Source organism: Ictalurus furcatus, chromosome 2 (assembly GCF_023375685.1).
Source record: "Ictalurus furcatus strain D&B chromosome 2, Billie_1.0, whole genome shotgun sequence".
NCBI lineage: Eukaryota > Metazoa > Chordata > Actinopteri > Siluriformes > Ictaluridae > Ictalurus > Ictalurus furcatus.
This window is the reverse complement of record NC_071256.1, coordinates 419,249-442,065: the sequence shown is the minus strand read 5'-3', so window position 1 is coordinate 442,065 and position 22,817 is coordinate 419,249. Positions and strand designations below refer to the sequence as shown.

At 42.3% G+C, this 22,817-nt stretch overlaps 2 protein-coding genes across 8 annotated transcripts in view; both read left to right on the top strand.

Moving 5' to 3' along the window:
* Positions 1-1,854: 1,854 nt before the first annotated feature.
* On the top strand, positions 1,855-11,886 carry fez2b (fasciculation and elongation protein zeta 2b). Of its 4 annotated transcripts, XM_053641430.1 has the most exons (8): positions 1,855-2,284; positions 4,138-4,246; positions 4,609-4,725; positions 5,174-5,315; positions 5,477-5,733; positions 6,650-6,725; positions 7,452-7,517; positions 8,345-11,886. In XM_053641430.1, the coding sequence occupies exons 1-8, from the start codon at positions 1,956-1,958 to the stop codon at positions 8,359-8,361; spliced, it is 1,113 nt and encodes a 370-aa protein (XP_053497405.1). In that variant the 5' UTR covers positions 1,855-1,955; the 3' UTR covers positions 8,362-11,886. The 4 variants fall into 4 exon arrangements, with proteins under 4 accessions (XP_053497405.1, XP_053497395.1, XP_053497387.1 ...); XM_053641420.1 differs by lacking the exon at positions 8,345-11,886 and having other exon boundaries at positions 4,612-4,725; positions 7,452-8,338; XM_053641412.1 differs by lacking the exon at positions 8,345-11,886 and having other exon boundaries at positions 7,452-8,338.
* A 6,433-nt stretch (positions 11,887-18,319) lies between these two features.
* Positions 18,320-22,817, top strand: part of LOC128618003 (tyrosine-protein kinase Fyn-like) — a 26,373-nt gene continuing 21,875 nt past the window's right edge. For 2 of the 4 annotated variants that reach the window (XM_053641356.1, XM_053641341.1), the window contains exon 1: positions 18,321-18,723. The gene's annotated coding sequence lies outside the window, so the exon portion shown is untranslated. Of the gene's footprint in view, positions 18,724-22,817 lie in introns of all 4 variants that reach the window. The other 2 variants (XM_053641348.1, XM_053641360.1) reach the window with 2 other exon arrangements.

Sequence of the window (22,817 nt, the reverse complement as noted above, 5' to 3'; positions counted from 1 at the left end):
AAGTGCTATTTCCTTGTTTGCGCCATCAGTGAAATAAAAGACATCTTTAATGGAATTTGGGACGTAGCATTTCAACTAATACATCAAATAAGCTGCTACTCTAAACTCCACCCATGTTGCATTTAGCCCCACCCACAAGTCACTCTTTTTTTAACCACTGCTCCTTGGATTAAGAGATGTGTGTTTGGTGAAGTTTGTGTGACTATCATAATGTATCCACAATGCATTTCTGCATTAAACCCGAAGCTGTTTTTAATCACAAAATGGCGGACGAAGCTGTTTATACGTGTAGCAGCTGCACACCTGAGGCGTGTCGGAGTTACACAATTCCAAGTCATAAGGGGAAGTCATCTACAATCAAACATCCCTCTGCGCTGAAGTTTGCATTTTTAACACAATGCCAACATAAGGACAGAAAAACCTCTGAAAGGAGTGTGGTGTATCTCCATCATCTGAATCCCATCTGAGCTTTATGCAACTTCTCTCCTATGACCTGTTTGGCTTCCCATAAGGCCTTACATTGTGTTGAATAGAGTGTAGGTGTGTGTGTGTGTGTGTGTGATTTGGGGAAATGATTTGAGTGATTCCGTTACGTGTTAAATCTGTTATTTCACATGTGACTGTACTGTTTTGTATTGTTGTGTAGGAGATGTGTTCATTAGGCATATTTTCAATAAAGCTTTCAGGGTTTTGAAAAATGACATGCGCCATGCTAATGACTTCCCAACTGAGATATGGAATAACGGAATAATTAGTACATAAATAAAGTGGGTGGGAAAAGAACAACAGATATTGTAATAAACAAAACCTGGCTGCTCTTTGGTCTCTGAATGTTGCGCAAATCCAAAGTTTCTCAGTTTTGTTCATTTGCTTGTGTCTGAACCTGCAGATTTATTTTCTTGAATTAATTAGTGTGCTGTTTTAACGACAAAAAGCAGCTGGCCAATCAGCAGCTTGACTAAAGGTATTTAAATTACTGCTTAAACTGATTCACAGATTCATTACTGATTCATGTGCAATTTTGTAAACACGGTTACTCTCCAAAGTGCAGGAAGTACAAATCTAGTATTAAAATGTTTTTGGCTGAAGAGCAGCTTTTGGCTCTGCTGGGTGAGGGGGAAAAGAGAAGTGTTGGGGGTAGTAACACCTAACCTGAGGGCCTGCCCCTGTTCCGTAACCAGGAGACCTTGTTGAGCGGTGGTACCCTGACCCTGCAGCTGACCTGTGCCATATAGAACCAGTGGCACTGAGCATGCATTACCGGTACCAGTGGGTCTTGTCACAGCCTTAGGACGAGCAGGGTCCTATAGGCACCAGAGGCGCTCAACATCTACCTGTGTGATTCATTTTAATATAGTTAATTGGTAATCAGAAATGTATTCAGTACAGAAGTAGGCTACTTTTTTAAAACTCTAATCGCTACTACAATGACTAAAATTTTTTTTCCCAAATGGTTTGAACCACGACAACAAAAAAGAAAAACATAACACATTCAGTGTTTTGTATAATGATATACAGATCCAAAACATGATCACAAACTAAATGTCAAAAGAAATACCCTAAAAGTAAACAACTGTAAACACTAATGTGTTAGTGTACAAGAGTTATTTGGTTTGTTTGTTTATTTATTTATTTACAGATAATTGATATAAAAAATACAACAAAATCAGATAAATAAACAAAGAATAAACGAATACATAAGGAAAAACTTTGCATAAATCAACACCCTATTTGGCCATTTTGGATTCTTTACACTGTACGCCATTGCGGTTACGTATGAGCGTCAATACGCACTGGGGCGTGACGTCACGACGCACGGCTACGTATTAGCTGTTTAATGGACGGTAGGCGGAAGAGCGCTGCCGTGTTTTCGTCACCCGATCTCGGAGTGACTTCAGGCCGGTGAGAGGAGCTGCCCGTCCGGTCAAACTCTTCCAGGAGTGCCGCGGAGAGCCATGGCGGCTCTGTCGGCTCAGTCTGATGAAGACTGGCAGGACTTTAACGAGTTTACAGCGGCCTCGGACGCCACGTCGGAGCCGGTACACAGTGAGCCGGAGGAGCCGCAGGAGCCGCAGGAGCCGGGGCCTGAGCCGGAATTCTCGGCGTTCTGCTGGGACGTGGAGGACAGTGTGTCCGGGGAGAAGAGCAGCTGGAGCTCCGCGCAGGATCTGGTGCAGGAGTTCGAGCAGAAGCTGAGCTTGTGTTTCAGAAAGAACTTCACAGACACTGAGAACATCTCCGATATCAAACCCATCACCGAGGAGCACTTACTCCGAGAGGACGAGTAAGAGATCTACACTAGTGTAATCAAATGAAATCAGAGCCGAGCAAGCATCAGACACAGAGGCAGCATCAGACACAGGGCCGACATCAGACACAGAGGCAGCATCAGACAGAGCCGAAATCAGACTCAGAGGCAGCATCAGACACAGAGCCGAAATCAGACACAGAGGCAGCATCAGACACAGAGGCAGCATCAGACACAGAGGCAGCATCAGACACAGAGACCAAACGTCAGACACGGAGCCGACGTCAAACAGAGACCAAACGTCAGACACAGGGCCAGCATCAGACACAGACCAAACGTCAGACACAGAGCCAGAGTTTCAGCTGAATTTATTATCTGTGCCAGTTTTATCATCTATAAAATCTCTATTATTATTATTATTATTATTATTATTATTATTATTAATCACTCTGTCTGATCTGTTGGAAAAGTTCATGTTGTGATGTCATGTGTTGGTTTGTCTGATTTTTGCAGACATGTAAACATTTCACACTGTACACTTTATATATTTATATACGGACCCGGCAGAACCCAGAACCGGTTCACCTTCTGGATCGGACCTTGAGAGTTTTGGGTAAAACTTACTAAACCGATCACATCGGCCAAATTTCTCTGTCCTGGATTTTCAAATCTGATCTCGCCAAGTCTAATGTACGGACCTAATCTGACCTTTAGGTTACAAATCCGATTACACCAAGTTTAGTTTACAAATCTGATCTCGCCAAATTTAGCGTAAAAATCTGATGTCGCTATGATTAGCGCGAGTGCGACCTTGCCGAGTCTACAGTACAGAGTTTATTATTCGAGTCTGATCTCATCAAGTTTAGTTTACACATTTGGCTTAATCAAGTTTAGAACAAAAATCTGATCTCGCTGTGTTTAGTATGTGAGTGTGACCTTGCAGCGTGTAACGTACAAATCTGATCTCGACAAGCTTAACTTATGAATCCGATCTAGTTGAGTTTATTGCGGATGTTCAAATCTAGTTGTGCCAGTTTTAGTGGAAGAATGACGTCGTGGTTGGTGTTCGCCGGATGAATCAGACATCCCAAAGCTTGATCTGATCTCCCGACGTTTGCAGCTGCATTAGACCTGCTGAAGCTCTCTGGCTGACTCATCACTTGAGTTTTAGTGTGAAGATTTAGAGCTTATATTCTGGAGTCCGATCTCCTGGAGAATAACGCAGCGTTGTGTTGGTGGTCGGGTGCAGACGGAGACGCTGGAGTGTGACTGTAGGTTTACTTTGTTTACACGTGTAAACAACTTCATCGGCAGTTTTAAAAGGGAAACTGGCAGTTAGAGGGCGGAGTCAGATCGGATCTTGTGTAAGTGTGTGTGAGAGAGTGAGACAGCTGAGTCACTTAGTCAGTGTCTCACTCCTTTTATCCGTCTCACTCACTCTGGGGTGTGTGTGTGTGTGTGTGTGGACGTGTGCAGACTCGCTGCAGTGTTTGTTTCCTGTCGAGCTTATTTTTAGTCCCAGATGTACAGATAGCGGTCTGTGTGAGTGTGTTGGAGGATCTTTGTTGGGTTCCTGGTCTGAAGGTCTGTCTAGTTTCCCTTCACCAGGGTCTGTTTTGGGTTCTTGCGGGTTCATTTTAAGAACCCACGTCTGACTGAAGGTCCCTGTGATGTCACGTAGCTGCTGTAGTCCCTCTTCTGATCTGATCATCTGCATGGAGAATGTTCCAGAAGTTATTAGTATTTATTTACTCCTCTACTACATGGAATAGTTGAACTGTATGTTGTTCCTTTTTAGCTCTTTGAGAGCTTCAAGGTGGAGATCTTGATTCTCTCTCTCTCTCTCTCTCTCTCTCTCTCTCTCTCTCTCTCTCTCTCTCTCTCTGCAGGATATGGAACGCTCTGACGGATAACTACGGGAACGTGATGCCAGTGGACTGGAAGACGTCTCACACTCGTTCTCTCCATCTTCCTTCGCTCAACCTCGTCCAGCAGCCGGTAACACCCCCCGTCCATCTGTCCGTCACTTCTTTCCGTCTCTTTCTTTTCTTCTTTCCTCCTTTGACTCCACGACATGCAAACGTTCTGTTCGTGTATCGGCCTTTATGCCGTTTATCTCCACCCTTTTGCGTCCATTCATCCATTGTTCCCTTCTGGCTCTTCTATCTTTTCTTTCAGCACATCCACCTTTCCTTTCATTACTATCATTCCTTCTTTCCTGGTCTCTGTAATGTAATGTAATGTAAACGAGTAACGGGTGAACACTTTAACAGGGAAATCAGCCAGAAAAGGAAGCTGTGACCAAATATGGAAAGTGAAGTGTGTGTGTGTGTGTGTGTGTGTGTGTGTGTGTGTGTCAGAAGGTGGACAGTGTGAATCTGGACCTGTCTGATGATGAGGAGCTCAGAGAGCAAATGGACCTTCACTCTATCATCGTCTCCTGCGTTAACGAGGAACCACTGTTTACTGCAGAACAGGTATACACACGTAACATATACACACACGCGCACACACACAACACACACACACACACACGGGTACACTAACAAACACACTTGAATAAATAAAAGGAAACATGACATGTAAGTGAAGCATTATAATTGCAAACATTCAGTGTTTAAATGCCCGTGAATATTGACGAGTGGGTAATGAATATTGACGAGTGGGTAATGAATATTGACGAGTGGGTAATGAATATTGACGAGTGGGTAATGAATATTAACGAGTGGGTAATGAATATTGATGAGTGTATAGCGTTATATTGCCACGAGTGAACTTTTAGTGTGTTTTTAAATCATTCACATATAGAGTTTTTTTAACCTTTTTATTATATTGATATTATAAACATTTAAATGGTTTTGAAGCAGGAATATGTGTGTGTGTGTGTGTGTGTGTGTGTGTGTGTGTGTGTGTGTGTGTGTGTAGGTGATCTCGGAGATTGAGGAAATGATGCAAGATTCTCCCGACGCAGACTCGGAGCAGTGTGTGTCCCCGCCAGACCTGTCCATCCTGTCCCAGGAGCTACACACACTCACACACTCCTCATCTACCAGCAGCTATGAAGAACGTCAGTGTCACCGCCGTGTGTGTGTGTGTGAAAGAGAGAGAGAGAGAGAGAGAGAGAGAGAGAGAGAGAGAGAGACTTATTCAGGCAAAAAGTAAAGATGAGCATGTGTAGATGAACTAACTTACTTTGTGTGTGCGTGTGTGTGTGTCTGTGTGTGTCAGGTCTGCGTGGGATGAGTGTGTGTGAGCTGGAGGCGCTGCTGGACGAGGTGGAGAAGAAGATCCGTGTGTTCTCCGAGGAGCTGATCGATCAGCTGGCCCTGCGTGACGAGCTGGACTTTGAGAAGGAGGTGAAGAACACTTTCATCTCGCTGCTCATCGATGTGCAGAACAGACAGAAGGAGGTGATGAAGAGGAGGAGGAAGGGCAGGAGCACGGCCGGGACACCCAGAGGAGAGCGCACACACGCACCCGGGACTGTGAGGAACACACACACACACACACACACACACCTCTGTGTTCTATGTTGCGTTCACATCATCACTGATTTTCCGTCTCATGACGCTCAACTCACTCCACGCTGGTCGCTTGTGGGCGTGTCCTACATTGTTGCCATGGTTGTAGCAGATACACTAGTGGTTGAACTAAAATAAGGAAGTGGACCACCTCCCCTCACTCATTGGCCCTCCATTCTCTCCTCATTTGCATAAAGTTCAGAACTCTTTTGCATATTTAAATCCTGCATCCACACAAGCATGAAAACCTGTCTCTCCCCCACCTGTCTCTCCCCCACCTGTCTCTCCCCCACCTGTCTCTCCTCCACCTGTATCACTCGTTCATCTGTGTCTCTGCTCTTCTGCTCATTCTTTCACTCCTGATCACCTGATTTTATTCTTATACATGTTCTCTTTCATGGTCTCTCTGTGTGTTCCTCTCTTTCCTTCTGTCTCTGTCTCTCTCTCTCTCTCTCTCTCTCTCTCTCTCTCTCTCGTCCTGTCTGTCTCTCTGTAGTGCTTCACTGTGGCAGTTCTTTTCTCTGTAATTGAGAAAACCATCCATCAGTCTATCTGAGGTTCAGGAGAGGACAGACAGGTGCTGTCTCTCACTCCATCTCTCCCCTCCGTTTTTCATCCCTTCATTTTTGTTGACTTCAAAAACTGTGTATTTTATCTGGATGTGTTTCAATGTGCATTAATCTCTCTCTCTCTCCGTCTCTCTCTCTCCCCCCCTCTCCGTCTCTCTCTCCCCCCTTCTCTCTGTCTCTCTCTATCTCTCTCTCCCTGTATCCCCCCTCGTCTCCCCCCCCGTCTCTCTCTGTCTCCATCTCTCTCTCTCTCTGTCTCTCTGTCTATCTCTTTATCCGTCTCTCTCTCTCTCTCTCTCTCTGTTTCTCAGTATTTAACTACAGTTATACCCTATGAGAAGAGAAGTGGTGCTCCATCAGTTGAAGACCTGCAGATCCTCACCAAGAGTAAATATCTCACTGTGTGTGTGTGAGAGAGTGTGTGAGAGAGTGTGTGAGAGAGTGTGTGTGAGAGTGTGTGTGAGAGTGTGTGTGAGAGTGTGTGTGAGAGTGTGTGTGAGAGTGTGTGTGAGAGTGTGTGTGAGAGTGTGTGTGACAGTGTGTGTGACAGTGTGTGTGACAGTGTGTGTGAGAGTGTGTGTGAGAGTGTGTGTGACAGTGTGTGTGAGAGTGTGTGTGACAGTGTGTGTGACAGTGTGTGTGAGAGTGTGTGTGACAGTGTGTGTGAGAGTGTGTGTGACAGTGTGTGTGAGAGTGTGTGTGACAGTGTGTGTGACAGTGTGTGTGACAGTGTGTGTGACAGTGTGTGTGACAGTGTGTGTGACAGTGTGTGTGACAGTGTGTGTGAGAGTGTGTGTGTGTGAGAGTGTGTGTGAGAGTGTGTGTGAGAGTGTGTGTGAGAGTGTGTGAGAGTGTGTGTGTGAGAGAGTGTGTGTGAGAGTGTGTGTGTGAGAGAGTGTGTGTGAGAGAGTGTGTGTGTGAGTGTGTGTGAGTGTGTGTGTGTGAGTGTGTGTGTGTGAGTGTGTGTGTGTGAGTGTGTGTGTGTGAGTGTGTGTGTGAGAGTGTGTGTGTGAGAGTGTGTGTGTGAGAGTGTGTAAACTCTAAATGTCTCTGTTAGTGCTCTTGATGCTGCAGTGTAGTGATCGTGTGTGTGTGTGTGTGTGTGTGTGTTAGTTTTACATGCCATGAGGGATGACAGTGATAAGGTTCCCAGCTTGCTGACTGATTACATCCTAAAAGGTAACACATTGTTACGTTTATACACAAACTGCATGTCACTTCCCGTTTTATTTGTTTATAAACTCCTTGTACTTCCCTTGACCTTTAACCTTTAACCTTTAACCTCTTTGATTCTAGAATGACTATTTACTTTTTTGCCTTACTTTGGTGTGAGGGTTGAGCTTTGACCTCTGATTATTCTTGTCTTTGCTTTTGCTGCATTGGCCAACAGTGGTGGTGTGAGATGGTGAGAGGAGACAGTTTCATCTCTCATCTCACTGTGTGATCTCCAACACACACACACACACACACACACACATGTGTATATATATACACTAACATTAAAAAAATGATTGCTACCAGCTTATAACACAGCACACTTGAGCTTTGTTTAGGCTTCATCTATAGACTGTGATCTCAGGACTGGTGTAGGGGGCGGGCTGAACCAGTCTGATATTCATACTGGTGGTTGGACAGGACTAGACAGGGGCTGTAGTAGGGGACAGGAAGAACCAGCGGGTGGACTAGGGGTCTAGACAGGACTAGGGGACTACAGGACAGGATGGACTAGGGGCTGGGCTGAACTAGATCGGGGCTGTAGTAGGAGACAGGGGGGACTATGGGCTGGACAGAATTCAGGTGTGGTCAGGATTAGGGTCTGCTCCGGGTCCTGGATTAAGGACTGGATTAGGCACTGGATTACAGATGGTCTGGTCTGCATGCACAGGGTTGGAGATGGACTAGATTCAGAGGAGGACGGAAGGACTTTAGTGGAGAGACTAGCTGAACCAGCTGATTGGCTCGTACTCTGTGATTGACAGCTTGTTTGTCCTGTCCTCTCTCTGCAGTCTTATGTCCTACATAACCCGGATGAACAGAATTTTCCAGAAGGATCCAGATGAATCTTGGGATCGTGTTCTTCCTCCAGAAGACAGATATTTTTTATCTTGACCCTTTATTTCTATATTTCGCTGTTTTAATGTGCTAGTAAAGTTATTTTTATATTCTCCGGGCGTTTACGTCTCAGAGCAGTGTTCATTGCTGGAGCTCCCTCAGAGACACCGACCAATCAGGGACTGAGATTGGTGTGACATCTCGATTGGCTCCGTCTCAAACAATAGGCATGTTTTTAATCATGCGTCATGACTTTTTGGTAATTAGCACTTAGCGTGTACGAGTTAGCATGCTAAACACTAAACACATGCGACTGCTGGGTTTCACCTTCCAGTTAATGGAGCTCTTACTTTACACCTTAGTTTGTAACGGACGTGAAACGTACGAACACTAACTCGACGTAAGCATTAGGCGTATTTTCATATTCACGTTTTTTTAGCCGTAGCTGTAACGAGACTCGGTTTAATGGCTGTTTCTCCACGTTGTTAGAAGAATTTCTATTTTCTGATGCAGTCATGTTAATTACGAAATGTGAAGAATGATCAGATGTTTCGTCTGATCTAACGCTCAGCAGCCAGTCGCACCGCTAACGTTTACGATTTAAACGTGGAAGAATACGTCACGCGAGGGTCACATGGTATCACCACTGTCATGAATGTAAATAATTTCAGAATAATAATTATTATAGCAGGCTAGCATTACAAGAGGAATATGTTTAGTGAACATGATGAGCTAGCTAATATTTTACATGAATGAACACCAAGACGCTAACAGCACAGTAGCTAAACGTTGCATACGGACTCTAGCTAGCGCCCGAATGTAGCGACGGTTTAGCTTTGCGCTAAGCTACGAGCAAACTTACGCTCACCCGGTGTGACTGGTTGCAGACGTTTCAGCAAATTATTTTTTTATTTCTTATCGACTGAGATTTGATAGATTTGTAGTTTTGATAAACAAAAATTAAATGGAAAAAAAAACCAACAACAACAAGCATGTACGTGAACCGGTACAATTTAAAAACGCGCACATCAGTGTAGCTAAACACAGCGTTACATTTATTACCATTTAATAACTATAAATATCGTACTGTCAGTATATCGTTACTCCTTCAAGGTTCTACACAGAACCGTACAACAGTGTTTCCCAATCAGGAACCTTTTAGGACGCAAGAAAGTTCCCTGATTATCCAAAAACGTCTTGAAGAACCAAGTGTTCCAAGTCTCGAGAAACTAGATGTTAAACTCCTGTCAGGTTCGAAGTTCTGAGAAGGAAAAACGAGCAATAATTTGGAGTTTATACCGCACACATTCAACCCAGATAATACACACACTCTTAGATGCTCTTAGAACTAAACGGTTCTTCAAGGGTTCATCGGATAATACATTTTTCAGCTTCCAAAAAAAGGTTATGCTTCTTACAGGAACCTTTACGGGTGGCTCTGGAGTGACGTCCGACAAACTCTTCATTACCTGACGAAGGATAAAGAATACAGAACCCTTGAAGAACCCTTTCTTCTTCAGAATGGTTCTTCTAAGGTTCTTTAAGCGTTTACTGGATGATAAAGGGTTCTTTGCTTCCAAAAAATGCATTCTATTCCGAATTCTTTCCGATAACGAAGAACCTGTAAGGGTTCCTCCAGAGTGACACGCGAAGAACCTTTTGAGTTTTGGTTGTTTTTGGGAGGTTTTTTGTAAGGGATTCACGAGCACGTCTGATAAAGCGAGTCAGAACCAAACTGCTGGACGCAAACAGAACAATAACGAGAGAATAGAACGGAGAACGTTCTAGATAAAGTCTAGAAAACTTTTGCTAATTGCAGAACCGCAGCAGTTTTAAAATTTACTTCGGAGAACCAAAGATGGACTTGTATTTCCAGGTGTCTCATCATTTTAGTTTTTGCTAGTTAGCATTTAGCATCAGAAGCACAGGATTGTTCTTTTTTGAGGTGTTTTTTAGCATGTAATGTTTAACGGTTTTGTCTCTGACTCCGCTAATATTTTATTCATTTGCATGTTTTTCTTCTTGTAGCGTGGACATCATGGACTGTCGTAAATCATCAGTGTGATAAACATAATTCGGTCACAGAATTGACTTTGCTAAAGCTAGCTAGTTTGTTTTGTATTTTTTTAACTGGAAAAGCTAGCTAGTGTTAAAACACGGGGCTAAAATTGACTACAATACCCAGCTAAATAAATAGCTCCGTAAAATACAGGATGAAACATGGCTCGCTGGTTAGCGTTGCACCGGCGGTTGTTTTTGTAGTAGCTAGCTAGTTTTGTAGATAAAGTACAGGACGCCACACCAGCGTTAGCTGCATGCACTTTTTATTTCTTAGTTTTATATCTTTAGCGCTAATGAGATTGAGAGAAAAAAGGGAAGTTTTTCAGTGAGGATCTAAATATCCCATGATGCTTTGCAAGGCGTCCATTTTATACTCGTTTCTGATCGTTTCAGAACTGTTTTTAACGCACCCTGTGTTAGCATATAAGCATGTTAGCTTGTATAATAAAGCAATAATTTATTGAAATGCTTCACGTTTGATCGATGTTAGCTTATGAACATGGCTACGGGTTTTAATTCCACGATACAAATGTTTACGGAGAGTTATCTAATTTAATGATAGCTTAGCTACAGAGCTAGCTGGTTAAAATTAGCGCAGTTCGGTGTTTAGATGTTGTTAAACTACTGTATTGTGCAATTAAAGCCGGTATTTTATGCCAAACGCTAAGTCGAGGAGAAGAAGTGAAAGGAAAAATAAAGACGTGAACGAGGGAGCGTTAGAAACGGTGTTGAAACGCGAACATTTTAGCGCTGAGGTCATTTTCAGCTCCTCAGATTCACAAGAGATTTTATATTTATATTTTTTAAAAATAACAAGCAACAGAAATGCTGATTTTTTTTTTTTAACTGCCTGACATTTTATACATAAAGTTATTTTTAAAGCAGCATTACCTCATAGTGATTAATTTATTTAGTTTTATTACCAGCTCATGTTCTGTAACAGTACAAATGTTTTTGTGCCTCATGATTCATCTGCAATAAATGCTAACGTGCTAAAAGTGTTGTCTGATTGGTTTATTTATTTATAAAGAAAATAACTTTGCATTTCCAGCAGAATTGTGGATTTTAATCTCTTTGGCTAACATTACCTAACTAATTTAGTGCAAGCTAGTCACTGAAAGCCTTGTGGTCCATGCTAATTCCCTGTAGTAGAATTAGCCTAGCTAGCACAATGCAGTGCAGCTTCTGAGGTAAAGTTAGCATAAAATACCATTACCAAATACCAATACCGAGCTAAAATGCTTTGTGTTTATTTATGAAGGAAAAGAAATCTAGCTACAGCGCAGCTTCAGTGATAATATCTACTTAGCTAACGGGTGTTAATGCTAACGCTAACTCGAGAATTAGCAGAAAAAGTTTAAATTAACCCAGATAGCATCCGGATGTGGGCCACTTCAGGCTGTGATACAGCACTGCTGCTGGCCTTCTTTTGGCCCGGACGAAATGGATACGAGTCTGAAGTGGCCCGTATGTAAAATAGCAAATATGGCTCAAATATCCCAAATCACAAGTGGGCCTTTTTAGGCAAAGATGCGGTGCTCACATCAGTCTGTAATCTGGATGTGACCCTAAAGTGGCCCCTGTGGTAAATAGTGAATATATCCCAAATATCACACAAAACAAGTGTGGGCCACCTTAGACAAAAATGTGGCACATGCGGCACTGCCATGGCCATGGTTCCACGCGGGACGTGGGCCGGATCTGGCTATGATATCGCTCTCACCGAGTGAAATATAAATCAGCTTCGTTTTGTTTTTTAAGCAGAAAATGTTTTTATTGAAATAAAATCTCAGTGGGATCAGCTAGCATTACTAATGCTAATAATGCTTAGCTAAATTATAGTTATCTTCTTTTCTTCATAAACACACAAACCAAATTTGCTCCAAATCAGCCAAGCAATATGTCCTTTTACACGTGAGCGGTTATCGTACAGTTATTACACTGTTACAAACACATTTGGTGCCTCGTTAAGATAAATAGAGTTTATATAATTAGATTAAATTTACAGATCTTTATATCATATCTGTTAACTTATACTGCTGTCTGTCTTTCCATGTAATGACATCATCACGCTGTGAGAACCCTCGTTTACATTTCTCGCGCTCTGATTGGACGAGACGGCGTGTCCATGTGCGCTGACGTCATGCTCCGTGTTTTCTCCACTTCGACATGCGTCTTCATTCCTACGTCTCTGGACACTCTCCTGTACACTCAGGGGTCAGAGGTCAGGGGTTAGAGGTTGGTGTCGGTGAACATGGTGTGCTCTTTCCTCACGGTGCTGAAACCTTTAATGGTGTCGACAAACTCTTCATCAAACTGAGAGAGAGAGACAGTAAAGAAATGACTTACCTTTATAACAATTACAATAAATACATTTGATGTTAATTATGACATTTATGTAATAACTTAATGTGTAAGAGTCAATTAAATATAAAAATGTAATTCGTAAATATGTATCTATATATATACATTATCTCACAAAAGTGAGTGCACCCCTCACATTTTTGTAAATATTTGATGATATGTTTTCATGTGACAACACTGAAGAAATGACACTTTGCTACAATGTAAAGTAGTGAGTGTACAGCTTGTGTAACAGTGTAAATTTGCTGTCCCCTCAAAATAACTCAACACACAGCCATTAATGTCTAAACCGCTGGCAACAAAAGTGAGTACACCCCTAAGTGAAAATGTCCAAATTGGACCCAAAGTGTCAATATTTTGTGTGGCCACCATTATTTTCCAGCACTGCCTTAACCCTCTTGGGCATGGAGTTCACCAGAGCTTCACAGGTTCCACTGGAGTCCTCTTCCACTCCTCCATGACCACATCACGGAGCTGGTGGATGTTAGAGACCTTGTGCTCCTCCACCTTCCGTTTGAGGATGCCCCACAGATGCTCAATAGGGTTGAGGTCTGGAGACATGCTTGGCCAGTCCATCACCTTCACCCTCAGCTTCTTTAGCAAGGCAGTGGTCGTCTTGGAGGTGTGTTTGGAATCGTTATCATGCTGGAATACTTCCTTCTGGGACGACAGCCATGCAGACCAATTTGATGCAGTGTGCGGCGTAAGGTCTGAGCACTGACAGGCTGACCCCCCACCCCTTCAACCTCTGCAGCAATGCTGGCAGCACTCATACGTCTATTTCCCAAACACAACCTCTGGATATGACGCTGAGCACGTGCACTCAACTTCTTTGGTGGACCATGGCGAGGCCTGTTCTGAGTGGAACCTGTCCTGTTAAACCTCTGTATGGTCTTGGCCACCGTGCTGCAGCTCAGTGTCAGGGTCTTGGCAATCTTCTTATAGCCTAGGCCATCTTTATGTAGAGCAGCAATTCTTTTTTCAGATCCTCAGAGAGTTCTTTGCCATGAGGTGCCATGTTGAACTTCCAGTGACCAGTATGAGGGAGTGTGAGAGCGATGACACCAAATTTAACACACCTGCTCCCCATTCACACCTGAGACCTTGTAACACTAACAAGTCACATGACACCAGGGAGGGAAAATGGCTAACTGGGCCCAATTTGGACATTTTCACGTAGGGGTGTACTCACTTTTGTTGCCAGCGGTTTAGACATTAATGGCTGTGTGTTGAGTTATTTTGAGGGGACAGTAAATTTACACTGTTACACAAGCTGTACACTCACTACTTTACATTGTAGCAAAGTGTCATTTCTTCAGTGTTGACACATGAAAACATATCATCAAATATTTACAAAAATGTGAGGGGTGTACTCACTTTTGTGAGATACTGTATATATATTGCAGGTTCTCACCATTCCGCTGTCGTGAGCTCTAAAATGGGGGTCCCACACGTCGTCCTGCCCCTCCCCCACCTTCCTGTCAATCAGCTGACTCACGCTGCGCCGCAAAGGGTTCTGGGTAATATCTTGAGAAGACATGTGGACCGTTGACACGGTAACGACCCCTATCTGACTCTCCGTTGCGCCGTCACTGTTTTCCACGACTTTACTGTCGATCATTTCCTGTGAAAGAGAAAACGTTAGTGCTGGTGGGAAAACCGTGCTGTGTTCCAATCCTCAGTCCACAGAGGGTTAATACACACTTGTGCACTTTCCCTCGGTTTATTTAATAGCTCGAGTGAAGTGTTTAGTGTGAGATGTGGGAGTGACACAGGGGTCTCACCTCCACGCGCATGGTGAAGGCTTTCAGTGTCACGGTGTTCGGTGAACTGGTCGCATCAGGAACCGTATCAAACTGTGGATTAAACACATTCACACAGAGAAATGTCAACAAACTCAAGTACATTCTCAATTTCTTTATTTGTTTTTTAATTCATTAATAACAAAAGTCATTCATAATCTGTAAACCCTAATCTCTAATCCATAATGTATTATCTCTAATCTATAAAACTTAATCCATAATGTATAAACCATAATCTCTAATCCATAATCTATAAACCCTAATCCATAATCTATAAACCCTAATCTTTAATCCATAATCTATTACCCTAATCCATAATGTATTATCTCTAATCTATAAACTCTAATCCATAATCTATAAACCCTAATCCATAATGTATTATCTCTAATCTATAAACTCTAATCTATAATCTATAAACCTTAATCCATAATGTATAACCCATAATCTCTAATCCATAATCTATAAACCCTAATCTCTAATCCATAATCTATAAACCCTAATCCATAATCTATAAACCCTAATCTCTAATCCATAATCTATAAACCCTAATCCATAATGTATTATCTCTAATCTCTAAACTTGAATCTATAATCTATAAACTCTAATCTATAATCTATAAACCCTAATCTCTAATCCATAATCTATAAACCCTAATCCATAATGTATTATCTCTAATCTATAAATTTTAATCCATAATCTATAAACCCTAATCCATAATGTATTATCTCTAATCTATAAACTCTAATCTATAATCTATAAACCTTAATCCATAATGTATAACCCATAATCTCTAATCCATAATCCATAAACCCTAATCTCTAATCCATAATCTATAAACCCTAATCCATAATGTATTATCTCTAATCTATAAACTCTAATCTATAATCTATAAACCTTAATCCATAATGTATAACCCATAATCTCTAATCCATAATCCATAAACCCTAATCTCTAATCCATAATCTATAAACCCTAATCCATAATGTATTATCTCTAATCTCTAAACTTGAATCTATAATCTGTAAACTCTAATCTATAATCTATAAACCCTAATCCATAATGTATAATCCATAATCTCTTATCCATAATCTATAAACTCTAATCTCTCATTCAAAATCTATAAACTCTATAAACTAATCTGTAATGTATAAATGTAAAACTCTAACTCCTAGTCTATAATAAATGACATTAGGGGTGTTTCACCAGGTAGGCGTTGCTGGGGGGGTAAATGCCCCGGGGACTGCGGGGTTGTAGGGGCATGGGGATGAGAGGGGGTCGTTCCCGGGCATAGGGTGGGCGGGACAGAGCTCTGTGCAGGCCGACGCCCAACGAAATCCCAAACAGGATCAAAGCCACGGCCGCCATCAACACCATGAACCACAGCTGCATGTATAAGGGGGCGGAGCCTGCAGGAGCGGCCAATACCAATGCTGCAGGACACACCCGGTATTATTATTATTGTTATCATTATTAATATTATTATTATTAATACATTAATCAATTTGGGGTGCTGTGCTAAAACACTGATTAATTTCCCCGTGCTCTAGCCTGAAGGGGATGTGCTGATGTTTTAAGAATTTGTCCACAACAGTGACATGACGCATGTAAAATATGTGAAATATCACAGGACAGTCCAGAGGATTATCAGTTGGGCTTTTCCCTGAGGGTTAGCGTACAGAGAAGCTTCACCCCACATTCTCCCATTACACTCCTCTTAATAATTCATCTCCATCCCTCAGTCCAAATTACTGCTCTGTTTTCAGTTACCAGTTTACAGACTTGTCTCGAGCGTAAAGTTATTAAAGCTGCGTTTAGCTTCATTACATAAATCAATTAAACAAAGCTAATATTACAGAAATAAAAGCAGATCAAATGAGAGGCAGTAGGGAGTTTATTCCAGCTCCACAACAGAAAGTGTGAAGACATTAAAACAGTGAAAGTACCACACACACACACACACACACACACACACACACACACAGGTAGTGTACACTGATCAAGTGCACTACACATATATCTACAGCCAAGAGAAAAGAGAGAGAGATTGAGAGGGAAGTGAACGAGGCGGGACTCACCAGTTGAATTTTCCGTGGTTCGAGGTGTAAAGAGGCCGTGCAGACCCCCAGTGTGTGTTTAACATCAGAGAGAGAGAGAGAGAGAGAGAGAGAGAGAGAGTCACCTGTCACTGCATCAGTAATTCACATGTATCTGTAAGTTAATGTGGACAATAAACTCCACATGGAGGGAAAAAAGAACGAAAGTAATGACGTCATCATCATCATCATCATCACACACACGGTCTGCTCTCTCCGGGAACAAGTGAAAAGAAAGGGTGAGAGAGAGAGAGGGAGAGAGAGAGATGTTGCCATAGCAACATGTGGCAGTGAATGGATCAGTTTACCTGGGAGTCAGTGTGGGTCCATCCCATAATAGTATGTGCCACACAGCCATCACACACACACACACACACACACACACACACACACAGTTTAAACTTCTCTTACTTTTACCTCCTCAGTTTGTCCTGCTGCGCCCCCTGGTGGACAGGTGCAAAATCTCCTAAACGAGTGAACTCCAGCCATCCAACAAATACCCTGGATAAAGGGGAAATAAAACCCACACTGCCTGAACCGACACTACCTGAACCGACACTTCCTGAACCGACACTACCTGAACCGACAATGCCTGAACGCACGCTGACTGAACCGACACTTACTGAACCGACACTGCCACGCTGTATCTGAGGCTGTAGTGTAATAAATAATAAGATTAACGCTCCTAAATGCACTTACTGATAGATTATCTGAGACACATACTAAATAACTGTGTGTCTGTATTTGTGTTTTTGTGTTGTTATGTACTGACATGTAGGTGTCCATGAAGCCCTCACACACCGACCTGTTATGACTCAGCGCACCAGCAGGGGGCAGCACAGCATTAAACACTGAGTGAGTGCGCGTGCAGCGGATCCCAAACACACAACAGAGTTACAACAAACGATACTATACCAGCTGAAGTATCACGATACCACGCAATATCGTGTTCATTCATCATTAAATCCTACAGAATGAACCAAGTGTAGAGAAATACACAGATAGAAATGAAAACACACACAAACCAGATTTCCTCTGAATACGTTATTAATGAGAAGGAATAACTGGCTTTTGGACAAACTCAAGAACAATCATATGGTTGGCAAGCGACTAATTCAATTTGCCACATATTTCATCTACTGTTCTTTAGAGCAATGACATCATGCAAACGGAAATTGTCCTCAGAGATCTAAGAATGAGCACAACGTTAGGAATAAATAACTGAATCTGGAAAAGAACTCCAAAATGAATCAGAAAATTGGGAACGTTAGCTCGCTTACTAGCAAACACGGCTAATTTGAGTATTCACACACACTGTTTATCGTAACGTTAGCTCGCTTACAACAGAACCCACCGTCTCTGATTAGGAACTCTTTTAGGAACACCGGGAACAGGAACCCTGAAATATTAAAAAAGTTTAGGAAGAAAGTGATTTTGAACTTTAGGAAGAAGGCAAGCTTGAGTTGGAAAAAAATGTAAAACGTTAAAAGCCAGATATTTATTCTATTTGGTTCTCCAGAGAACCCCGTGCTGCTTCCACACATTACTTTACATTGTGTTGTGCTGAAAAATGTTGTTTTTTTATCCATCTAGTAAAAAGTTCTTTAGGGACCGAGAAGCATCACTGTTCACTGACACTTTCATATTTCATTCATTTAATAAATTGTTTATTTCAACAACACAGAGTGTGACAAACCTGGTATTATTTATTTATTTATTTGTTTATTTATTTTTTATTATTTGCTATCCTTCTTGCAGGAAGTTAAAGTGCGTCATTTGCTGAATGGTCCTCCTGAAGCCCCGCTCATCAGTCTATCCTGAGTTCCTATTGGCTCAGAAAACAGTCAATCACTCAGACACTAACAGCTGCTGCGCCGAATCCCGTCTCTCGCTCTCTCTCTTTCACACACACACACACACACTCACACAGAGGGATCAGTGACTCGCGCGGTGGGGTGTTGAGCGCGCGGATTAGGGATTAGCGGCAGGATGAAAGCGACGAAACTTTAGAAGGTAAAAAGTAAAAGACTTTATCATTTTCACATGATGATTGTGTTTCATTTTGTGTGTGTGTGTGTGTGTGTGTGTGTGTGTGTGTGTGTGTGAGAGAGAGAGAGAGAGAGAGAGAGAGAGAAAAGCGCGTGCCATCACATCTGGATTGTGTTGCCTGATTTTATACGATTATTAAAATATTAATCAGCCTGAGATAGTATACAGAAAACACATTGTGAGTGTGTGTGTGTGTGTGTGTGTGTGTGTGTAAAAATAAATGCAAGGAGTAAGTGTTGATGTAAGAGTCCAGCTGTGCAAGCAAAATACTTCATGTTCTGTCTCTCTGTCTGTCTGTCTCTCTGTCTTTAGGTTTCTCCCCCCCCCCCCTCTCAGTCTGTCGAATCTGTCTGTCTGCTGCTCTGTGTGTATGTGTCTGTCTGTCTATTATAAAGTAAAATGACAAGCAGTAAAGTGTGTACTATATAGTGTTTTGTGTAAAAGTGTGGGATATTAGCAAGTGTGGGATTGTAGCGAGTGTGGGAATGTAGCGAGCGAGTGTGGGATTGTAACGAGTGTGGAATTATTCTGAGTGGGATTGTAGCGAGTGTGGGATTGTAGCGAGTGTGGAATTATTCTGAGTGGGATTGTAGCGAGTGTGGGATTGTAGCGAGTGTGGAATTATATTGAGTGTGGGATTGTAGCGAGTGTGGGATTATAGTGAGTGTGGGATTATAGTGAGTGTGGGATTGTAGCGAGTGTGGGATTATATTGAGTGTGGGATTATATTGAGTGTGGGATTATATTGAATGTGGGATTGTAGCGAGTGTGGGATTATATTGAATGTGGGATTGTAGCGAGTGTGGGATTATATTGAGTGTGGGATTATATTGAGTGTGGGATTATAGTGAGTGTGGGATTATATTGAGTGTGGGATTATATTGAGTGTGGGATTATAGTGAGTGTGGGATTATATTGAGTGTGGGATTATATTGAGTGTGGGATTATAGTGAGTGTGGGATTATATTGAGTGTGGGATTATATTGAGTGTGGAATTATTCTGAGTGTGGGATTGTAGCGAGTGTGGGATTGTAGCGAGTGTGGGATTATATTGAGTGTGGGATTATATTGAGTGTGGGATTATATTGAGTGTGGGATTGTAGTGAGTGTGGGATTATATTGAGTGTGGGATTATATTGAGTGTGGGATTATAGTGAGTGTGGGATTATATTGAGTGTGGGATTATAGTGAGTGTGGGATTATATTGAGTGTGGGATTGTAGTGAGTGTGGGATTATATTGAGTGTGGGATTATATTGAGTGTGGGATTGTAACGAGTGTGGAATTATTCTGAGTGTGGGATTATATTGAGTGTGGGATTGTAGCGAGTGTGGGATTATATTGAGTGTGGGATTGTATTGAGTGTGGGATTGTAACGAGTGTGGGATTGTAGCGAGTGTGGAATTATATTGAGTGTGGGATTGTAGCGAGTGTGGAATTATATTGAGTGTGGGATTGTAGCGAGTGTGGGATTATATTGAGTGTGGGATTGTAGCGAGTGTGGGATTATATTGAGTGTGGGATTATATTGAGTGTGGGATTATATTGAGTGTGGGATTATAGTGAGTGTGGGATTATATTGAGTGTGGGATTATAGTGAGTGTGGGATTATATTGAGTGTGGGATTGTAGTGAGTGTGGGATTATATTGAGTGTGGGATTATATTGAGTGTGGGATTGTAACGAGTGTGGAATTATTCTGAGTGTGGGATTATATTGAGTGTGGGATTGTAGCGAGTGTGGGATTATATTGAGTGTGGGATTGTATTGAGTGTGGGATTGTAACGAGTGTGGGATTGTAGCGAGTGTGGGATTATATTGAGTGTGGGATTGTAGCGAGTGTGGGATTATATTGAGTATATTGATTGTAGTGAGTGTGCGTTTCCACTTTGTGTGAGTCGATGTGAAGCTGCTGATTGGTCATCTGCTGTAATGCTCATTATGACATCATCACTCCGTTCATGTGTTTTATTTTCGCACTTTTATTCTGCAGCGGATTAAACTGTATAAAGTTTACAAATCCTCACAAATCCTCACAAATCCTCTGGGTCATTAATGCGGGAAAAATCGACACACTCACTCGTGATATTATGAGTGTCAGTGTTTTATAAGTGATGAAAAAAAACAATTAACTGTTGGAAAGAATTACCTGATGTCCAACACTCTCTCACACTCACATACACCTGCACACATCTACACACACACACACACACACAATCACACACTCGCACACACTCAGACACTCGTGCACACACACACACACACACACACACACACACACACACGATGGAAACTCGTTTCACACTGACTCGGTGTGTGCTGTTATTCATTTCCTGCTGTAGGTGTGCGAGTAAAGCAGTAGTCTAAATTGAAAGGCTGCATGTTAGCTGTTTCCCTGAAACGAGACGAGAGTCAGTCCTGTACACAGACTCGAACATACAGGCCACTGCAACATGTAACCCTCGACTGACCGTCTCCGTAAGGTTTTAGCACGATGGTGGTGATGGGACTTTTCAGAGGTGTTTTACAAACTTGAATGTCGCTATGCTAATGTCGCTATGCTAATGTCGCTACGCTAATGTCGCTACGCTAATGTCGCTACGCTAATGTCGCTACATCAGCCTGATTCTGTCTTCATACAACATCATGTGGAAGCATTTATTTATATATATATATATATATATTCACTGCGCTCCGTATTTCACTGATTTGCCAAGTTACTGTCCGGTTTGTTTGGATTGAGTGTGGATGTGGGCGTGGAAGTGGGCGTGTGTGTGGGTGTGGCATGGCGTATCTCGAAGGATATTGACTGCTGTGTAAATGTCAAGCAGTTGAACACCTCGTCACGCTGACATCCTGTTTCAGAAGGAAATACATCAACATTGAGAATCAATCACAGCCAGGCAGTCGTTTCATGGCCCTTCAAACACACACACACACACACACACACACACACACACACACACACACAGCTCGCACCTCAGTCGAAAGTCAATGTTTAAAATAAATGTTCAGGGCTTTTAATAAAGCGTTAAAAATTTACTTCAGTGACCTGCTTCAAATTCTCTAGTTGCTAATGGTGTACTGCTGTACCTTCCTGTTCATACCTACACACTTTTGTTAAGGTGGGGGAGGACCCCATGTGTGTGTGTGTGTGTTTGTGTGTGTGTGTGTGTGAGAGAGAGAGAGATAGAGAGAGAGAGATGTTGATGATAGTCCAGGATGCCTTTATTAGAGTGAAGTTAACTGGAAATGTTCATAACACACACACACACACACACATGGTGCTAGCATCAGCACCAGGTGTCTGGATGAGCTTTAGAGGGGGGAACATGTCAGTGGTAACTTCATAAGAAGTTTTATTTCGTCATGGGGAAGTGAGAGTGGAGAACACAAAACTAAAAATACATCACTTCTAGTAAGAAAAAAAACCTTAATGACATCATAACCGTGTGTGTGTGAGAGAGAGAGAGAGTGTGTGTGTGTGTGTGTGTGTGAGAGAGAGAGAGAGAGAGAGAGAGAGTGTGTGTGTGTGTGTGTGTGAGAGAGAGAGAGTGTGTGTGTGTGTGAGAGAGAGAGAGTGTGTGTGTGTGTGTGTGTGTGTGTGTGTGTGTGTGTGTGTGAGAGAGAGTGTGTGTGTGTGTGTGAGAGAGAGTGTGTGTGTGTGTGTGTGTGTGTGTGTGTGTGTGTGTGTGTGTAACAGATCTATGGGGAAACATGAGTGTTTGCGTGAGGTTGTGAACATTTCCAGGAATGTTGTAGATCTGTGAGAAATGTTTAGTTTATGGAACTTTAATGGATTTCAGCAGAGAGGTTCATGTATTTCTGTAGAAGATGTTGGTGTGTGGAAGATGTTGGAGTGTGGAAGATGTTGGAGTGTGGAAGATGTTGGAGTGTAGAAGATGTTGGAGTGGAAGATGTTGGAGTGGAAGATGTTGGAGTGGAAGATGGTGTGTAGAAGATGTTGGAGTGGAAGATGTTGGAGTGTGGAAGATGTTGGAGTGTGGAAGATGTTGGAGTGTGGAAGATGTTGGAGTGGAAGATGTTGGAGTGTGGAAGA